At 39.3% G+C, this 22,103-nt stretch overlaps 1 protein-coding gene across 1 annotated transcript; it reads left to right on the top strand.

Moving 5' to 3' along the window:
• Positions 1-2,187: 2,187 nt before the first annotated feature.
• On the top strand, positions 2,188-19,256 carry PERP (p53 apoptosis effector related to PMP22). The gene is made up of 3 exons (XM_059941913.1): positions 2,188-2,535; positions 13,631-13,771; positions 17,762-19,256. The coding sequence occupies exons 1-3, from the start codon at positions 2,346-2,348 to the stop codon at positions 17,986-17,988; spliced, it is 558 nt and encodes a 185-aa protein (XP_059797896.1). The 5' UTR covers positions 2,188-2,345; the 3' UTR covers positions 17,989-19,256.
• The last annotated feature ends 2,847 nt before the right edge of the window (positions 19,257-22,103 follow it).

A 22,103-nucleotide genomic window follows, 5' to 3' on the forward strand; every position in this document is an offset into this window, starting at 1 on the left:
ATTGGCAAGCGGATTCTTAACCCCTGCACCACCAGGGAAGCCCCTTTGTGCTACTTTTGAAAGTGAAAATTTTTGCCTTTAATGAAAATATGTGCAGCTGGTTTATGTAAAATGAAGGCTAGGGAAATTATTTCAGGTGGTTTCAGACACTAACTTTCTCAGTAATTTTATTTTATTCGTCCTCAAAAATTGCCAGAGAACAGCATAACACAAAATACAGTATTTTGTTTCTATTGAGAATACCAAACTGAAATACAGGAGACTAAATTTTAAACACTGCTAAATATTTCCCACTTCTTTCATTTTAAATTAATGGAAAAAGTAAGGGATTCACATCTGAGAAATGCAAATCAAACCCACAGTGAGATATTTCCTCATACGTGTCAGAATGGCTATCAACAAAAAGACCACAGATAACAAATGTTTGTGAGGATGTGCAGAAAAGGGAACCCTCCTACACTGTTGGTGGAAAAGTAAATTGGTGCAGCCATTATGGAAAACAGTATGGAGGTTCCTCAAAAAACTAAAAATAGAACTATCATATGAGCCAGCAATTCCACTCCTGGGAATATATCTGAAGAAAAGGAAAACACTAATTCAAAAAGATACATGCACCCCAATGTTCACTGCAGCATTATTTACAATATCCAAGATATGAAAGCAACATAGTGTCCATCAACAGATGAATGAATAAAGATGTGGTGTGTGTGTGTGTGTGTGTGTGTGTGTGTGTGTGTATATATATATGAATATTAATAAAGAATGAAATTTTGCCATTTGTAACAACATGGATGAACTTGGAGGGTATTATGCTTAGTGAAATAGGTCAGAGAAAGACAAAGACTATATAACTTATATGTGGAATCTAAAAAGATAAAACGAATGAATAAAACAAAACAGAAAGACTCACAGATATAGAGAACAAACTAGCGGTTACCAGTGGGAAGAGGGAAAGGGGAGGGGCAAGATAGGGGTAGTGGATTAAGAGGTACAAACTTCTATGTATAAAATAAATAAGCTACAAGGATATATTGTACAGCACAGGGAATATAGCCAATATTTCATAATAATTTTAAATGGAATATAATCTATAAAAATACTGAATCACTATGCTGTACACCTGAAACTAACAGAATATTGTAAATCTTCAATTAAATAAAAAGGAAAAGTGATTCAGAATAAATCTTTGGAAGTACAAGGTAAGATATGACCCTCATTGGGTATTCTTCATGATTTGCCCAAGGCCATGGCGGTGCGGACACTGAGAACTTGTTTCTCCTCAGTACCACTCCCAGCTGCCACCTCACCCTCCATCCACACCTGAGGAGTCATGGTGGTGACAGAAGTAGGGCCAGGACACAGGAGGTGGGGCTTTAGGTGCTGGTTGCATGCTGACATGACATATGGTTTTTATTTGGAGAAACCTCAAAATAGGAAATGAAAAAGGTAGATGCAGCGGGGTCTAAATAGGTAAGAGATTTGTGGTAGGGAGTGGCCTGTGGCAAAGAGGACCTGAATTTACCTGGAGAAGCCGGGTGAAGCGCTCCTAGGACGGAAATGAGCATTTGTTAATCTCAGTGTGTTCACGCATAAAATGTTTATTGTGTCCCCCTTAAGACCCAGACACAGTGCTGGGCACCGGGGATACACAGATTAATAAAACATGGTCTCTCTGTCAAAGAGTTGGCACCCGAGTGGGGAAGGCGGGGATGTAAGCAGTGAAGAGTCTGAAGCAGCCATGGTACAAGGTACAAAGGTGGAGCCCAGCAGGAATCGCCCAGCCCTGCCGGGGAGGGTCAGGGACCGGCTCCTGGGCTCGCTACATGCGCTCAGAGTGCGGCAATGACCCCTGTCCAATGTGTGCACTCGTCTCAAATGGCTCGAAACTTAAATATCGTATTGTTGAAAATCAGACCTTGATCCGACTTCAGGGGTTAAATATTCAACTGGTGATGCGCAGATTAAAATGTGTACACGTTGAAGCACTGAGAAGAAAAGCATTGGATGCGAGAGGACCAAGTGAGAGGCAAACGAGGCAGTGGGTCCCCGCGGCTCCAGGTCTCTCCGGGCAGAGTAAGCTCACACACACCCAGTGTAACCCGAGCCCGGCCCCTCCTCCCCCGCGCGCGCCCCGGCCGGCCGGGCAGGTCAGGGCGGTGCGCTCTGAGTCACCGGAATCTAGGTGGGGCGGGCGTCTCGCGCCCGCGGCCAGCCCCGAGCCGCGTCCTCCAGGAGCCGCCTCCCCGCGGCCTCCTCCCTTTTGTCGCGCTGCCGCCGCTCGAGGGTCACTCTCCGCCGGCGTCCGAGCCCCGCGCGCTCCTCTCCTCTCCGCCACCACCGTCGAGATGCTGGGCTGCGGCCTGGCCTGCGGGCGCTGCAGGTGGATCCTGCCCTTGCTCCTGTTCTGCGCCATCGTTTTCGACATCATCGCGTTGGCCGGCCGCGGATGGCTGAAGTCGGACAATGACAGCCAGGAGTCCTCGCTGTGGTTGCGGTGTACCTCACAGGGCCCCTGCGACAGCCTCATGGAGTATGGTGAGTGCCGCCTCCGTGAAGTCCTCCGGGCGGCTGCTGGGCGAGCGCCGGCGCCCTGGGAGTGCGGAAGTCGCCCTATGAGAATGGACTAAACAGGGTCGAGAAGGGACTGAACAGGGTCGGGGGTAATGGGTGATTCAACAAAAATCTCTTTAGAGCCTAGGTTCATACATCCGAGCCGAACAAAATAAAGCAGTAGCAGCTTTCAGTGGCCAAAACCAGGCTCGACACTGGAAGAAAATGGCCCTAGTTCAAACTACATTTATTCGTAGGGTCTGTCGGTACAGCCAAAGATGATTTCAGCCATTTGAAAAGGGTTTGATGAGTAAATATAATGAACAAAGTATATTTTCTTGGAGACCTACTGAAATTTCTTCCCATTTCGCCACCTATTTTATATTTTAAAATATGAAATATGCCTTATATTTTAAAATGTAAGTATTTAAAATGCGTACTTTCCCTAATGTTGCTGTATTATTCGTTTAACTTGAACTAAGTGAAAGCATCCCTTCTTCCTTTAAAAAAGCCCTTTAAGTCAAAGTTTCAGCAGTGACGATTTCAGTAGGTACTGCAGTGTTTAATGCTTCAGGCTAGTTCTTGTTGGTGTGTCTTTTTGGCTTAGGCCAGGCATTGTTTAGAAAACTTTATTTTAATCTGATTTGAAATCTAAAAAGCAAACACATCTTCTACACCAGCGAAATGAAGCAGAGTTGACAATTTAATATATCGCAGATAGAGTATTTTATTTTTCCAGCATGCAGGAAGCCTCAGGGACTACCTGTTATTATTACGCGGGACTGGAGAGGAGCTCGCTCTGGGCTGGTACCACCCCCTGCTTTCTCGTAGACGGGAAGAACAGCCAGGGTCTATCGTCATTAGGATTGTGTGAGGGGTCCGGGAGAGGAGGGTTTAAGTATGAGAATAATCAGAAGCTTAAAGACAACTACTACTGAATGGAGCCTTACCAACTGAGTTTAATAGTTTAAAACTGAGAAAGAAGGCTACCCTGCTTTTTTTTCCCATTCTCTGCTAGGATCTCTGACTTGCCCCGCACCTCCAGAGTGGCCCAGGGCTTCAAACCAAACTCTGTTTATTTCTGGGACCCTGTATCAGGGGCTTGGTGCTTTATCTTATCTACTGCGGAATTATTTGGAAGTTCTCCCCAAGAATTTACCCCCCAAAGGAGGCATGGTTCTCCTTAGCAGGTAATAAAATGTAAAGACTAAATGGAATTCTTACTTTCCTTGAAGTCTGTGTTTTTCCTCTCTTAAAGCACAAACAACACACCTGCCAGGGTTTGTATTACCCCAAGTCTTTAAGGTTTTCGAAGGGAATTAATTTCTTTGAAATAATATGTCTCTATCTTCAGGTTAAAATGCAACAGAGTTCAATATCTTGTAGGGGATTTAATAGACTTGCTTAAAACAGATGTGTTTTTAAACAGACTTTGATAATCGTATCTCACTGCAAAGACTAATACAGACCCAAAGAATATTCAGCGATCCTGGGCATATGAATTAAGAAGGTTAGTGTGCCGGCGGGGAGAAGGGTGCAGGCAGAGCCTAGATCAGCACTATTGCTGGGACATGATCTAGCCTGCACAGCTCTGGCTGTGACCACAGCCCTCTTGTGAAAAACGCACAACGCAGTTTTTATTTTTCTTGATTTGCAGGATGAACTCACCTTCCTAGGGTGTGGCTCTTCTAACCTCAGGCTGATAGAGTGCTTTGATATAGAAGGGAGTAAGCAGGTTTTGTTTGTTTTCTAATTTTTCTAATTTTTTAATTAGACAGGAGTCTAAAGCATTAACTTCTTTTAATTGTAGAGAAAAGACGGATCCAGTGTACAGTTGATGTTTCAATTTGATATAGAAATTGGTCTTTAGAAAAGTTCGGTTTTCCAAGTGAGTCTTGAGGAATCTAGTACTGCCTTTGTGATGCAGCAAGACTGATTTTCATAAGTGGTCGGTGGCTTTCACATTCCAATTTGGTTATTCCGGTGACCTTTGCAAAGATAATCAAGTGCCAAGAACGTGTTAGACGCGGCTTTTGCTCAAGCCCTAGAATCAAATCATGAATCTAGCACCCACTGTCATTAGGTGACCTTGGAAGAAGAAAACAGCTATGAATTCACCAGGAGAGGTCCATCCCAGGCTATTGAAGTCAAAAGTGAGTTGGAGTGATTATTATACTTCCACTCCGTCTCCTGCCATGGACAGTTGGCTAGTTTTGCCTCACAGGTGTAGACATTGTGTATTCCTATCCCGTAGGTTGATTATCTAGGCGTCTCTGAACTTTTGAGATTTTCAGATAGCTGCAGTTAGGCCTTGCCAAAAACAATACTTTCACATGAGGTCATATTGTATCTAAAATACAGTAAGCAGTTTACACATACTCCCACGTATGTACAAACACAACAAGGAGTAAGGTTGATGGCTCTAATTAAAATGATATATCAATATTGAGAATTAACTGTGTATATCCACTTTTTAAAAAATTCTTGCTATGTGCTAGAAAATAAACCTTGTGATTTACCACTGTAAACTACAGTATTAAGAAAGTATACCTGTTTATTACAAAGTGCTTCACTATCTCTTTTATTTGCTAACATTTGTAACAATATGTTCATTTTGCTGGCAGGTATCAGCAATAATACTAAATAATAGAGACTTTTTTTTATAAAGGTAAATAGTTCCATAGAATTATGTAAAAAGCAGAATGTTATATCCTTCACTGTCATTAACTTTTTTTTAAAGAATTTCAGATTACCATATCACCTCATTTTTCCTCATCAATGAATCAAATTAAACACTGAATATTTTCTTTTACATAATAGTAACAACTAAATAAATACAAATTCTTGTTTGAATTTTTAAAACAGTCATGGTTTCTAGTCCTCAAAATTGGAAAAGAAAAATCTAGATTTAAACATTGAAATGATCATTCAAATTTCATATATAAAGAAAATGCAAAGTTAGGACTTCCCTGGTGGCACAGTGGTTAAGAATCCACCTGCCAATGCAGGGGACACGGGTTTGAGCCCTGGTCTGGGAAGATTCCACATGCCGCGGAGCAACTAAGCCCGTGGGCCACAGCTACTGAAGCCTGCGTGCCTAGAGCCGGTGCTCCGCAACAAAAGAAGCCACAGCAACGAGAAGCCCGCGTACTGCAACTAGAGAGAAAGCCTGCGCACAGCAACGAAGACCCAACGCAGCCAAAAATAAATAAATAAATAAAAGAAAATGCTAAATTAAATTTGAATCCATGTTCACAGATAGTATTTTTGCACTCCTGGCACCTTCTTTTACAGTTTTAAGAAAGAGTACATCAGGAGGATATTTTCAGCATCAGAGTTGTAGATTTCAAGTCCTAAGCAAGCTCCGACTTGTCAGGGTAGAGACTAATGAAGATAAGTTTATGCATAAATTACAGGGACAGCCGAGATGAATTTATGCTCCAAGAATGACGGCGGGGAGTCAAGTGTGGCAGCATTGGAGAGCCTTTGCCTTGAATTTGAACTCAGAAGTGCAGAGCCTCATTTTTACCAAAGATACCACATTGATTGTTTTTTACATGAAATCAGCCTTGGATAAGTCAAAGAATCAGGTTAATATAGGAAATATTTTTAGATCATCTAGTCCTATGGTTCTTAAATGTACGAGAAATGAGAAAAATATCAATAAGTGTGAAGTTAATAGTTTTACATTAGCCTAAATTCAACTTAAAGGATTTCATTTTGAGATTATGTTCTTGTGGCTTTTTTGCAGAGGGGCAGGGGCAGGTATTCAAATGCTCTTATTTTATGAAATTAGGCATTAGTAGATAGATTAATCTTTGCGGGCATGTGTTCACATTCACTCATAGTAAAACAAAAAGTTGGACACTCTCAATTGATTTTCATAATTAAAAAAATATATATGTTGATTTATAAAATCTAGACGTCTAGGAACCAGTGATCTTGACCATTTTACTCCACATTTGCCGCGCTTAGCACTACCAGAGAGCCTCAATTCCTGATTTGTCTTTTCTCCTTGTAAATGGCCAGAGACTCCTAGACTATTAGAACTAGGAGGGATGAATAGTGCACCTACTCAAGCTTTCTCCAAAGCCCACCTATCAGCATCGCCCTTGGTTGATCTGAACTTCTTCCCTTTGTTCAGCAACTTAACTCAATTTTCTCCGCGATGCTATTTGTTTAAAAGTACCTCTCTTACACTGACAAGAGGTGAAATGTGCTTCTCTGTAAATTCTTCTTTCCAGCCTTCTTCCAACGGACAGATTTTCAAACATTTGAGGGTAGATTCCAAATTTGCTGCTAGTTATCTTGTCTGAGTTCACACAGAATTTCCTGTATTTTCCCATCTTCCCGTGTAGGATGGTTTCCCCACTCAGACTTTAAAGAAGGCCATAAAGGGGTAAAGTTCCATAAAAACCAATGGGAAAGGGTTATCATCTGGCTCAGTTTCAGGGGAAAATGTAGAGCATGTAAAGAATCTCACACCTACTGTGGAATTTCTCCCCAGAGACCCCGGCATCATTCTTCCTTTAAGCCATTCCTTTCCTGCCTTCCAAACCATCTGCAGAATCATTCTTCCTGTGTCGATTTTTTTGGAGGCTTTTCCTGAGTCATCCTCCAGATTTTTGCTACTCGTGTGTTACAGACCAGCAGTATCAGCATTATCTGGGAGGTTACTGGCTACTCAGCATCTCAGGTCCCACCTACTGAATTGGAATCTGTATTTTAACAAGGTCCCCAGGTGATTTGTAAGCACTTTTTTTTTTTTTTTATAAAGAGGCTCCAAATTTCACTCTGTATTGGTAAGGAATATTTAAAGGTCAATTTTTTTTTTAAATTTATTTATTTTATTTATTTATTTTTGGCTGTGCTGGGTCTTCGTTTCTGTGCAAGGGCTTTCTCTAGTTGTGGCGAACGGGGGCCACTCTTCATCGCGGTGCGCAGGCCTCTCACTGTCGCGGCCTCTCTTGTTGTGGAGCACAGGCTCCAGACGCGCAGGCTCAGTAGTTGTGGCTCACGGGCCTAGTTGCTCCGCGGCATGTGGGATCTTCCCAGACCAGGGCTCGAACCCGTGTCCCCTGCATTGGCAGGCAGACTCTCAACCACTGCGCCACCAGGGAAGCCCTGTAAGCACTTTTAAGTTTCAGAAGCACTGGCCTGTATTACTGCAGATCTCATTGAATTGAATATGCAACAGTCTTTTTGAATATATCATCCCCGCATGTTTATATTTATTTGTAGATAACATCTTTTTTTTTTTGAACGTGGAGTATATATATATATATATTTTTTTTTTTTTTTATTGGAGTATAATTGCTTTACAATGGTGTGTTAGTTTCTGCTTTATAACAAAGTGAATCAGCTATACATATACATATATCCCCATATCTCCTCCCTCTTGTATCTCCCTCCCACCCTCCCTATCCCACCCTTCTAGGTGGTCACAAGATAGCATCTTTTTTATTTTTTCAATTATGGTCTTGTCCCATTTTCAGTTCTGCTTGTGTATGACATAAAGAACTTTATAGAAACAATAGGAAGGAATCTGACAAAATCTTGTATTCACTGGGTAGGGCTTTCTGTATTGTTCATAGATGAATCCTTTGTTCTGGAAAGGAACCATCCTCTAGTTGGGTGACAATTTGGAATCTGCAGGGCACTGAGTAAGGGGCTAGGCCACAGACTGTTTTGGTCAATGTTTGGTGCCCACATGTAAAACTACTGAAGAATGCAGCAAATCCATTAAAAGAAATACTAATTTGGGATGAAAAAGTAATGACAGTCTCCAAAATATCACCCACGATATAGCAGTAGTGCTCTCCTTGTCTTAAAATAAAAGTTTATTTATTTTTTCTTTTCACAAACTTAACTTTGATTTATGGTTTCTAGCTTGATATTCAAGGTATTTATTTATTTTTACTTTTATTGCTCTTTTCTTATCAGTTGATTTTGCTGGTCTTTTCCCAGCTGTATTTGCCTTGTAACATCATGTTTTAGTATATAATCTCTGGAAAAACGTATAGCATTATCCCTCATACAAAAAACTTAAAAACATTTTTTAGAAAAAACTCAGAATTTCATTAGTAACCAGTGAATGGTTTCCATGTTGTTGACTTATGTTGAATCTTTGCAAGCAATAGCAAAATCTGATAAGCCATTCATTACCTAAATGGATCTTTAATGAATCTTATCTAAAAGTGGATTTATAACGTTGCTGGTTTCTTTGATAACATAAATTTCTTCAAGTGGTACTTAGAAAATAAACTTAGGACAGAATAAATTATATATATATATATGAAACACCAAATTTATCTTCCCTTAAGGAAACAAAACAAACAAACAACATTCCTGCACAGAAACTCTGTTTACCTGGAGTGCAGCATGCATTTGTGGTCTCAATTCAGAGAAAGATAATTGACAATGAGAATCCTTCCCCAATCCCCTACACACACACACACACACACACACACACACACACACACATTCTGCTTATTTGAATTTAATGATAGTATTTAATTGAATTTAATGATTGGCAGTAACCATGAAAAAAATCTATAGAAATGAGACTATAATTGACAGTAGGTCACATACTGAAAGTTACATGCTCCTTTTTGGCAGTGCTGCAATCTGTTTTTAAAAGGAGATTAATCATCTATCTTAGTTGTTCTCAGATTTTAGTATGGATGTAAGAAATACCAGTAAAATGCAGATTAGGAAAGGCAGAAATTTAGTGTATAAAATATTAATGAAGGACAGACTTGTCTTCAGAATAGATGAAGATGGACTCTCTTCAAAGAACTGAGGACCATCTGTTGATGTTGAATCATGAAAGAAGTAGCTTCAAGATAAGTTTTAAAAATTGATGTTTTTCCATTGGGGCTGGTAAATAGAGTACAATTTAGACCAAGGTATAATATAAAAATATAAATATATAGTTCCCAAAGGGTTGGGTAAATTTATAGATATTAGACTCATTCTGGGTGATTAAGAGAGACCAAAGCACTTAGCCTACAGATTTCTCTTTTTTTTTTTTTTTTTTTTTTTTTAAGATGAAAATTTTAACCTGTGAGCCTTTTTTTTTTTTTTTTTTAATACTTTATTTATTTATTTATTTATTTATTTATGGCTGTGTTGGGTCTCTTAGTTTTCGTGTGAGGGCTTTCTCTAGTTGCGGCAAGTGGGGGCCACTCTTCATCGCGGTGCGGAGGCCGCTCTTCATCGCGGTGCGCGGGCCTTTCACTATCGCGGCCCCTCCCGTTGCGGGGCACAGGCTCCAGACGCGCAGGCTCAGTAGCTGTGGCTCACGGGCCCAGTTGCTCCGTGGCATGTGGGATCTTCCCAGACCAGGGCTCGAACCCGTGTCCCCTGCATTAGCAGGCAGATTCTCAACCACTGCGCCACCAGGGAAGCCCCCAGATTTCTCTTAAGTTTTCAAAATGTATGTCATGGAGAATTGCCATTTTGTTAGTCTACATGGCTGTTGGTTCCCTTCTCAGGCAGAATATTGGGCTGGGAGGACCCTGCTCAGACCTGGCAGGATCCATCTCATCATCTTACAACAAAATAGTCATGGACATGAGACAGCAGATTGCCTTCCTTGTTATCCATCAGTCAGGACCTTCAAAACCATGTCAAGATTTGTATCTTAAATGATAGTTAAGTGAATCAATGTGCGTGTTTCCACTCTCAAGGAGCAGGTTTTACACGTTCTACTTCCAAGGCAGCCTTTCTCCAGACAGACTGTTGCTTAACTTTCCATTTTGATTTTCTTTAGACTCAGCATTTTAAATAAGGAAGACGCTAATCAAGTTGATTTAACGTAACATAGGAAAAGTTCTTGAAATGATCTGTTTATATTTACTTTCACCTGTTGGTTTTAGGTTAGGTGAATTGGCTTACTATTTCTTTTATTTAATTCCGTTCAAGTACCTGCAACTAAATGTAAATTACACCTCAGCGGTAATGTCAGCGGAAGCAGTAATAGCAATAATCTAACTTTGTATTAATCTTCCTCAAATAAACAGGTAAAATGATTGATGTTACTCTTTATAGCAACATCATACATCATTTATTTAGCTATACTTTAAAAACCTGAATCTGTGATTGTTAAAGTTTGAATACTAAATATGTTCCCTGTTAGGATGTTTCTCCTGTTTTTATTGAAAACTCACATTCTGCTATACAATTGATCTTCACTGTCTGCATTCCTCTGTATGCTTATATAGCTGTGTTGCCTTTTCATTGAACAGTTTCCAACATGTGAACTCACCTTAAAAGGAAAACTCAGTGTCTGCTTATTGGAATTTAATGATTGTATTTAATTGAATTTAATGATTGGCAGTAGCCATGCAAAAATCTACAGATATGAGACTGTAATTGACAGTGGGTCACATACTGAAAGTTACATGCTCCTTTTTGGCAATGTTGCAGCTACTTTTATAAGAAGATTAATCATCTCTCTTAGTTGTTCTCAAACTTTAGTATAAATGTAAGAAATACCAGTAAAATGCAGATTCCTTTCCAACTCTGATTCAGTATATCTGGAGGGATGCATAGGAATCCATACTTTTTATAAACACCACTGATGATTTTGAGTCAGTGCTTTATGGGCTAGACTTTGAGATGGTCTGATTAGTTAATGTTCTTTCCAAAGCATGGTCCCTTTTCTCTGGAAAGTTACCTTACTCGAAGGACAAGACAAAAATGAGAAAAAAAATGAGACTTGCTCAATCTCACATTTTGGCTTTATCCATGTCTATTTTAAAATAAAACATTTCTATTTTACCTTGGTCTTACTGATCTCACAGGAAGACCAAGACATGGAGGAAAGTAATAAAAATTCTAAACATAAAACTAGGCCCGCTAAGGTTACTGTCATGCCGCCATCCTGACCAGTGCCACTAAGGGGTAATTTGTGTGAAAACATGGTATTTGAGCATGTAAAAAACATTGAGCATGTGTCGTTTCCTTAATTACCTATTATACCCCAGTCATCCCTGAATCTAGATGAAGATTTGGACGGAGTGTGGAGGCTAGAGAAGGGAACAGGGGAGCTCAGCCCAGGTTTGTCTCTAACAGTTGAAGATGTAAACATGCAGTGGAGAACTGAGGAAGAGTCTTCATGTGACAGTGTAGAACCTTGAAAAGGTCGAATAAAGTGAAAACTTGAGGTACTGGAGAAAGCCACAGGAATACATGAGGACATTTTTGAACAGAGAGGGCTGGAGAATTAATAGCTCCGTGACTTTTCACACAAGAGCTCTCAACCTCACAGTAATCTTGAAAGAAGGCATTTTAGCCTTGGTTAACAGATGAGCAGCCCGACAGTGGCTAATAGGTAATAGAGGCAGGGTATAAATGAGGGCGAGCTGGCTCCCAAGCCTTTGTTCTTTCTGCTGGTCCTTATCTTTGTCTAACATTGACCAGTCCAATGACCCAAAATTAAGTGAGGATATGTTTGCCAGCCAAGCTCGGTTAAAGCTGGAGTAAAACCAGTGCCGAGGTACACGCAGCTCTCCTTTTCAAATGCAATAAAGAGAAATAGGTTAAGGTTGCATGTTCATCCATTAATGAATGAGTGGGTAAACATAATGTGGGCTATCCATACAATAGAATAATTATTGGTCATAAAAAGGAATGCAGTCCTAATCCATGCTGCTCCAACATGGGTGAACCTTGAAAACATTATGCTAAGTGAAAGCGTAAGACAGTCACAAAGGCCACATAGTATATAATTCCGTTTATATGAAATGTCCAGAATAAGCAAATTTATAGAGACAGAAAGTAGACCAGAAGCTGAAGGAAGAGGGGAGGAGGAGGAGACTGCTAACGGACATGGGGTTTCTGTTTGGGGGGATGAAAATTTTGGAATTGTAAGTGGTGATGGTTGCACAACCCTGTGAATAGAGTGAAAACTACTGAATTGTACACTTTAAATGGATGAATTTTCTAGTATGTAAATTATATCTTAAAAAAAAAAAAAAAAGAGTCCTGTTCTGGATTCAAACAGTCTGGAAATCAAACTTGGCTGCCAGCTGTGTGGCTATGGGCAGGTTATCTGGACTCTCAAAGGCTTAGTATAATCTCACTTCTAAAATAGAATTGATAACAGAGTGTGAACCTTAAAAAGTTATTGTGAGGATTCAGGTTGCTAAGGCATGGCGGGTTCTTAGCCTAGTGCCTGGCACAGAGCGATTACTTCCTACATGTCAGTTACTACCTCTAGAGAGAAGGTTGTGTGGGAAGAGATTTTACAAATCAGTGCAGTTTGAACAATATGAACTATTGGCTGGAATCCTTAGCTTGGGAGTCATGACTCTTCTCTTCTCACAGGGGCGGAGCAGAATGACCCAGGGCTAGAGCTGCTCACGTAGATCTTCAAACCTAGAACTCAATTTCCACCTCATTCTTATTGTTCTTAGGGCCCATGTCAATAATTGAGAATTATTGTGCAATAAATTCTGAATACTTCGCAAGTTAAAATTTAGGCAAAAATTTAGAAATGTTGTTTGCACCTAAACTTGTTATAAAAAGCACAGCTACTTTACAATTAAATTGTTTTATTTTATATCTCTGCCTAGTCATAAGTACTATGAGTTTTCAATAATTATTTTTGCATGGGACCAAACCTTAATATGGAACAAAGATCCTTTTAAAGGTATTTGAAACAGTTCCTGAAAAGATTGTAATTTGGATTGTTCCATAGTAAAAATGTTGTTTATTGTGGTCATGTTATCGTAGAACTTGAGTGACTCTAAATTTTAAATATACCTGTTTATATGCCAGTTTATTAAATGAGATACAGTTTAATGTAGTTTACTTTTCATTTCGGAGGTATGAACATTTGCCCCAAAACCGAGGGGATAAGGCATTACTGCATATCAGTCTGTTAATGTCCTACCTATGAATTGCCTATTCTTCCCTTAAAATATGGAGATGCTTAAGTATTGTCTAAAGAAAAACTGTTCTTCCACCCAAATACAATTAGTAGAAAGAAAAAAAAAAACCCCATTGATGCTTTGATAAGTAATTTTTCAGTTTGGCTTGTCTGTCTTACTAATTGGCTGTTTCTTTCTCGCAGAGTGGGGAAAGGCAGCTGCCGCCATGCTCTTCTGTGGCTTCATCATCCTGGTGATCTGTTTCATCCTCTCTTTCTTTGCCCTCTGCGGATCCCAAATGCTTGTCTTCCTGAGAATGATTGGAGGCCTCCTGGCCCTGGCTGGTAAGACTGTGCGCCAGCAATCCTTTCTTCCTATCTGCAGTGGACATCAATATAATAATGTCCACGCCACAAAGAAGATCTCTGACAATACAGTTCCTGCTCTGTTCTCGGAAGATGTGTCACCAAAGGCAGAAGTAACAGAGGAGAGATGTATTTTAAGAGCTGGATCCCTTTTATCCTCTGCCTGAGACAGTGTTCCATGCCCCCCATCCAAGTGAGGAAGGTTGTCACTCTACCTGCTGCTATCTCTTGTAGATGACCCCATGTCCTTGACAGCCCTGCCCCGAGGGACCAGGGCTGGAAGTGCAGTGTCTCCCTAGTGGTCCCAGGCTGGCCTCCCATGAGCCCCATGCCGGAGGGGACTGGAATGTCCCTGAACCATTGCACTTGTTGAAGGCGTTCTGCAGTCTTAGGATGTGGTGGGTCACAGAAGGGTTTTCTGCAGTGGGATGGGGGATCTGGGCGGGGCCAGATCTGGAACTGCCTCTTTGCAGCTTACAGCCAGGGTTGGGGGATGGGAAACTTAGTGATGCAGCTGGGTGGGGCTCGGAGAGAACATTTATTAAGGGAATATAAGAACTAGGAATCTAGGAGCAAGAATCTAGAGGCAAGAATTATTTGAAATTTTAGGTGGGCACCTGGCAGTAGGGAAGTCTGCCAAAGGAGCAGGACCCCAGCCACAGAGCTGGATTTAGATGCACATCTGGATTTCCTGAGGCGGGGAAAGAAGAAGAAGATGCTGATAAGGGCAAAGCGAGGCGGCCATAGGCCATTTCTCAAGCTACCAACTTAGGCTCATGGAACCAAAGCCGAAATCCAGCCACAGACCTGGGGTATAAATACAAAGTGAGCATTTGGTTTTGGAAACAAGTAAGAAGCCTTGTAACTAGAGGGGTCCGTAGGATCAAGCCTGAGTCTGAGCGGGACCACCGTGCGCAGGGTTCCCTGAGTACAAAGAAGGTGATGGCAGGCTCTAGGGCAGGATAAGTGAGGACCAAAAAGGCCCTGGCTGGGAGGAAGGAGGCAGCCTCCGAGAACTGGTCAGTGAAGGTCTAACCGTCCCCTGTACATTTAAACATGTCTTTTGATTCAAAATAAAGTTTACTCGAGTGTTCCTCATGTTTCAAACTTTGCTTCTGGAATAATATTTTAGAATCAGAAATGGCTAGGAATCACAAAACATATGAGGAATCTTGTTGAATCCCACCTCCACTTTTATTTGGTGTTTTGTAGTTCAAATTTACAAGACCTTATCAAAGAAACAATTTGATGTAGCTTCCTATCACATGTCTTAGAAGACTAGGTAGATGCCTATACAAATCACCATTAGAAATAACACTATGACATTAACGTTCATTGAAAAATCCTTTAGGACCCATCAATTCCACTTCTAAGTATATATCCAAAAGAACCAAAAGCAGGGATTTGAATAGGTACTTGTACGTCCACGTTCATAGCAGCATTATTCGCAGTAGCCAAAAGGTGGAAACAACCCAAGTGTTCATCAGCAGATAAATATATAAACAAAATGTAGTCTATACATACAATGGAATATCATTCAGCCATAAAAAGGAATGAAATTTTGATGTGAGCTACAACATGGACGGACCTTGAAAACATTATGCTGAAAGAAATAAGGTAGATACAGAAGGACGAATATTTTATGATTTCACTTGTATGAAGTACCTGGAATAGGCAAATTCAGAGAGACAGAAAGTCGATTAGAGGTTACCAGCAGCTGAGGGGAGGGGGTAATGGGTACATATTGTGGATGTTGAAAATGTTTTAGGTATGGATAGTGGTGATGATTACACAACATTGTGAATGTATTTAATGCCACTGAATCGAACACTTAGCAAATGGTTAAAATGATAAATATTATGTTGAGTATATTTTGCCAAAATTAAAAGAAATCCTAGTAAAACTCTTCTGTCCACCTTAACATTAAAACATTAAGATCTAGTAATTGCCATCTGTAGCTAACAGGGTTGCAGGAGTTATTGTAAAAAAAACTCGTTCTGTTGAGTTTCGATAGATAAACAGCTGAACTGTCCTGCTTAATCCTGTGTTCTCATTTTACAATTTAATTCTCCTCTTCTCCTTCAGAGTTGGACAAGTGGAATGGGAAATGTTTAATAGAAAAATAAAAAGCCTAGAAATCTCAATATATTTTTAGCGGTAATAATGTTGAATAAGCCCTACTTGATTTTTAAGATATATTTCATAACAATTATTTTTAATTTGATGTATATTATTGGGTTAAAATCAGAATAATTGAACACCAATACAATTTAGATTTTGTAAAAATTGATCCAGACCATTACAAGAACTTTATGTGATGAACCAAAATGGGTAAATAACAATGTTTAACATTTATTACTAGGCATATTAGAGAAAAATGCAGAGAAGTGTTCCTTTTGTGTCACACACAATGATTTGCAGAAAATGACAAACTTAACTAGTGAGAGCTTGTTACTTAAACTAGACAGGAAGCGGGACTTCCCTCGTGGTCCAGTGGGTAAGACTCTGCACTCCCAGTGCAGGGGGCCCGGGTTTGATCCTTGGTGGGGGAACTAGATCCCACATGCATGCCGCAACTAAGAGTTCGCATGTTGCAACTAAGAAGTCCACATGCCACAACTAAGAGTCCGCATGCCACCACAACTGAAAGATCCTGCATGCTGCAACTAAGACCTGGTGCAGCCAAAATAAATGAATAAATAAATATTTAAAAATAAAGTAGACAGGAACCAGAGAAATATTTAAGATCTGCACCAAGATTGCCCTTCATAAGTTGCCAAAGAACAACATTTTAAGTTGGGAAATAGAAGCAACAAATCAAGATGTGGAAACATCTACAGCCTTTCTAGTAATTAAAAAAAAAAAAAAAAGAAAACTAGTTAAGGGTATATCTGTGGAGCTAGTAGAAAAAAATTAAGGTGAAAGAAAAGTGGTGATAAGGACTATTCACTCCCTGACATACTCCTGGGAGCACAGCCAGCTCATCCCTCTTTGTGAAGAGTAGCGTCTGAGTGTCACAGAGCTAAAATCTGCTTATACCCAAAGTCATGGCAATGCACATACTAAATACTAGGTAAAAAATGCATAGCATAGCATAGCATGTATATACTCATTAGAGCTTTATATAATTATGCATGTTCATTGAAAAAGACTACAAAGTAGATTTAATAAATTCCTTTTATTTTTAAGCAATGTAAATTGTTAATACATGATTAATAATGATTGTAATAATGTGACTCATATCAAAGAGTTTAGAAATTTTTTTGACATATGTTTTCCTTCCCATATCTTCCCTTTCACTTTTTAAAGCACTGTGGTTATTCCCCTCTTTTACTTCTATTCCCCCAGGCTGGAATGCTCTTCTTCCTGCCCTCCATCTCTTCATTTCTATTTATTCTTCAGATTCCCCCTTCCTCTGCAGGCTTTTCTGCTGATTCTCCCATTGATCATTCGCATCATTGATTCATTGTTTTATTTAGTCATTTATTCACTGAATGAATATTCCTCTGTGTCTGTGTGTGCATACACACAGACATATGTATATGTACATATATGTTTTATTTTGCTAACACTGATAATATTAACTTATGTTTGGCACAGGAAAAGCAAAGATGAAAAAGTAGGCTCTCCTCTACCCTCTTGCTTTCTATTGCACACCACAATTCAGCACGTTTTACTTTAGTATATATAATGCTTACATAGGTACATGAATCTCTAATTTTCTGTCTGTATTTCATATACTCAGTATTCTACTCAGTGCCAGGTATCTCTGACACACAATACTCAGTCATCTTTTTTTGGCTTATGATTAACTAGACTCCCCCAGCCCCTTTTATCAGCATTATTTAGGTGGATTTAATACTTATTTTAAGGCAAAAATGTTGTGGAAGAGGAAATAATCTGTTGTTACCGTGCATTCATTCATTCATACATTCATACTTTGTATTTTTTTTTTTTCCTTCCTTTTAGCTGTGTTCCAGATCATCTGCCTGATAATTTACCCTGTGAAGTACAACCAGACCTTTCAGCTTTCTGAAAACACTGGTGTCACTTACATCTATACCTGGGCCTACGGCTTTGGGTGGGCGGCCACGATTATCCTGACTGGCTGTGCCTTCTTCTTCTGTTGCCTCCCCAACTATGCAGATGACCTGCTGGGCAATGCCAAGCCCAGGTACTTCTACACATCTCCTTAAGGTGGGGAATGAGCTGAAGAACATCACTGCTGCTGAGATGGATTCCAGAGAAAGAAACTGTTTCCCCCGGAATACTTTGAATCTATGTTTGGGGCAGTGTTCATATCATTAAACTATAGTCAAAATGCTAAAATACTTTGGGAGAGAATATTTCTTAACTAGTTTTAGAGTTTCATATTCATCTTTTATCTATGATTTGTAGAGTTAAACAAGACTTACTTCTTTTAACTAATTACCTAATTACTAATATGCCAGTGTTTCCTTATATCTAGCCATACCATTTATATTGCATTTGTAAAAGAATATGAGAATGAAACTAACCACATAATTTATAAGGTAAAAATGAGAAGGCTTCAGAGATTTGAGTTATCTGATCAGGTTTCTGTTTTTCCCAGATGGAATGAACTGGGTCTATTAAGGACTAAGGAGAAGAGGAAGATATTGGTAAAAATTGCCAGTGACCAAATATTCTAAAAGAAATGCAAAAAGTAAATATTTTTTCAAGCCTTCAGCTATTTAAAGAAGCAAAATCGTTTCCTAAATGCATATCATTTGTGAGAATTTCTAATTAACATCGTGAATAATTGATTTGCGGCTAAGCTTCCCGTTAACTTGATATGGCATCTAGGGAAGTATTCTTTCATGGCCAAAGCCTGTTGCAGTAGTAAGGCCTCCTTAAGTAGTGAAATCTTAAGATGAAATTTTCTCTTTTAAAGTGGTTTGTAGGGTTGGGGTGTGGTAAAGTGCTACTAATAATTCTGCGCTGTTTGGTGTCTATATGTTCTAGACTAGGGTAGACTGGATTAAAAGATGGACTGGTCTAACTCGTCGTAACCTCTAGGTAGGATTAGGTTGTTCAGTAAACCATTAGGAGGGCCATTCCCATCACAAAAGTAACATTAAAACAGCCTAAAGAGAAGAAATGGCTTGAATTTTTCATCTTAGACTTGACCAGGCTCTAATCATGTAGACACAGCTTCTGATAGATTGCAGCTGTAAGCAAAAACTCAAATACGGTTAAAAACCTGGTTTCCCTTGGTAAACAGATTAAAAATATCTGAGGTAAAACATGCAACAGGAGCATTCAGGGATGTGGGATTTCTCTGAATGGCAAATATGATATATCATATGGATTTTTAAAAAAAATATTTGTACTTAAGTAAAGAAAACCAATTCATTTTATGTATCAAATTATTATCTTGTAAGTTGTAAAAATAAGCAGTTGCAGTTTTCATTATGAATTTTTCCCAATAAACCAGGTGTTCTAATCTTGTTTCTAGTTTGCAGTTTATTTGGTTTTGCTTCTTAGCCCCCGCTCCCCCCACCTCCACCACCAATCTGAGGAAGGGGATTTTTTTTTTAACATCTTTATTGGAGTATAATTGCTTTACAATGTTCTGTTGGTTTCTGCTGTATAACAAAGTGAATCAGCTATACATATACATATATCTCCATATCCCCTCCCTTATAGTGTCTGGCCTTACATTTAGGTCTTTAATCCATTTTGAGTTTATTTTTGTGTATGGTGTTAGGGAGTGTTCTAATTTCATTCTTTTACATGTAGCTGTCCAGTTTTCCCAGCACCACTTATTGAAGAGGCTATCTTTTCTCCATCGCATATTCTTGCCTCCTTTATCAAAAATAAGGTGACCAGATGTGCGTGGGTTTATCTCTGGGCTTTCTATCCTGTTCCATTGATCTATATATCTGTTTTTGTGCCAGTACCATACTGTCTTGAATACTGTAGCTTTGTAGTAGTCTGAAGTCCGGGAGCCTGATTCCTCCAGCTCTGTTTTTCTGTCTCAAGATTGCTTTGGCTATTCGGGGTCTTTTATGTTTCCATACAAATTGTGAAATTTTTTGTTCTAGTTCTGTGAAAAATGTCATTGGTAGTTTGATAGGGATTGCATTGACTCTGTAGATTGCTTTGGGTAATATAGTCATTTTCACAATGTTGATTCGGGCAGGGGATTTTTAAAAGATGTTTTGAGTGGGGTAGTAAGAACAGTGGATAAAATGAAAAGTTGCTTTTATCATTTTCAAGTTTTAAGGGTCCTGCTCATTTTAGGTGAGCATAAAAAAAACAATTTTTGAATGAACTTGAATGGATTCTAGGAGTCTACTCCCTGAACTTCTTCCTCAATGACCAATACTCAGGACACAGATATCAAACAGTATTTATCCAGTGCTGCCACCAGAGGGAATGGACCAAGAGCTTTCTGGTAGGTCCAGACACCCGGGAACATGAGTGTGGTTTAGTTGGTGGTTCTCCTACCTTCCGCAGCACAGCTTCCTGCTTGAGATGGGATCTTCTTCCATTCAGGTCATGGGACTGCAAGCAGTCTCTTTACTTCTTTTCCTCACGTCCATCTTCCATTTGCCGGTTGATAGGTTTTTTTTCCACGATGGCTCGTAAGTGAATTCTCCTCTGGTGTATATAAATGTGAAGAAGGGTTGCAGAGTAGCATGGTGGGAGAAAGAGGATATTTCCTCTTAGTGCTTCTGTTGGCCAGTTGGTCCTTGGCAGTGACTTTTTCTTCTGTGCGTTTCAAAATTTGAGGTGAACGTTTCTCATCATAAATCCACAAGGATCTGGTCTGGGTGATTGTTTCCACCAAAATTAAAACAGGGTTTGAAGTGATCATTAACAATGTTTAAAATGCCATCTTTTAAAATAATTGCATAGCTAATTCAAGAAGATAATGGATATCTAGAGATTCAGAAACTGGGTCTCCCATTAGACATGAAAATGACTCTCAAATACAGGTCCTCTAAAGCAAGCACTTTTGTCTTTGGATATTTTTCCCTTCCAACTTTCTTCTTCTCCTCCTAAACAAGTAACACACTAGATCCTAATGATGCACATTTAGGAAAAAATACAGCTTCCTGGAATCCATGGTCTGTACTAACAGAAACATTTCTACTGGAATGTTTGTGACAAAGACAGAGGAGGCATCATTACTTTGGTTAAAATGTTCCGCTTCTTTCAGCCTTGTTCCAGAATAGAGATCCTCCATTCCTTGTTAGTTCATGTTCATTAGAACAGAAACCTTTCTGTCATAAACAGAGCAGGAGAATTCCAGGGAATTCTGGAAAGTAATGGAGAATTTGACTGAGAAGCCATCTGAGGACTAACAATGCACTGCATGAGATTTCCCATGATTAAGCCAAGCTGGTTTCTAGCTCTGTAATTATATTGAGTCCCCAACCTTTAAACAAGCAGTTCTAGGTTCCCAAACAATTATCTCACGCTCCCACTGTAAGTAGTCAGATATGCCAAGTGCCATTTAATGTGTCTAGGACTTTGAGGTCTCACACAAAGTAACTATGAAGTGTAATTACTTTTAGCTTCAAAACCATACATTGCAGGGCTGACATTAAGGTTTGATAGGCTTTCCTTTCTTAAGAGAATCAAAACAATGGAAAAATATAGTCATAATAACCTCATTAGGTTGATTTTTGCTACAAACTCCTGCTGTCAGTCCTATTAATATAATAAACAAATGCTGAATCGACTTCTTTTGTTTTCCTAGGAAGACCTGAAAAGGGCATATTTGAATCTCATCCCATTGTTGGCTCTTGCTAGCTATGCAGGAGTTTATAGCGTGAGTGGTTTACCACCCCATGTGTTTCATAACCTCATCTGTAAAATGATTGCAATGATCCTTTTTCCTTCAAAATTCTCTGATTCAGTATGTTTGTATGTGTAGCTGCTCATTTATTAATTTACTCAAATATTGTTGGGCAAAGGAAAAATGGTAAAGTGATGCTATTTTTTGGTGTGTTTTTTCAAGTTGATTTTCATAACTAGAGACAATGATTAACATCTTTTTAATACTGTGATGGAATTTTTTTCTTTAATTGAAAATTAAAGAATATTCCTTTCATTGGAAGATCTACTAAATAAGTGTATATAGACTCTATCATGAGCATAAGGAACCCTGAAGCCTAGAAGAAAATCTTTATATTCCACGGAGCTTCTGATTCAAGATGGTGGAACGGACTCTTTTAATAATCACTTCTGACCAGGATAGAAAAAAGTGTAGAATAGTAAACAAGTGCCAGAGGAAATAAATCCATAACCAAAGAGGGATGTATCAGCTGACCATAGATTC

This window comes from Balaenoptera ricei, chromosome 12 (assembly GCF_028023285.1).
Source record: "Balaenoptera ricei isolate mBalRic1 chromosome 12, mBalRic1.hap2, whole genome shotgun sequence".
In the NCBI taxonomy this organism is placed as follows: domain Eukaryota; kingdom Metazoa; phylum Chordata; class Mammalia; order Artiodactyla; family Balaenopteridae; genus Balaenoptera; species Balaenoptera ricei.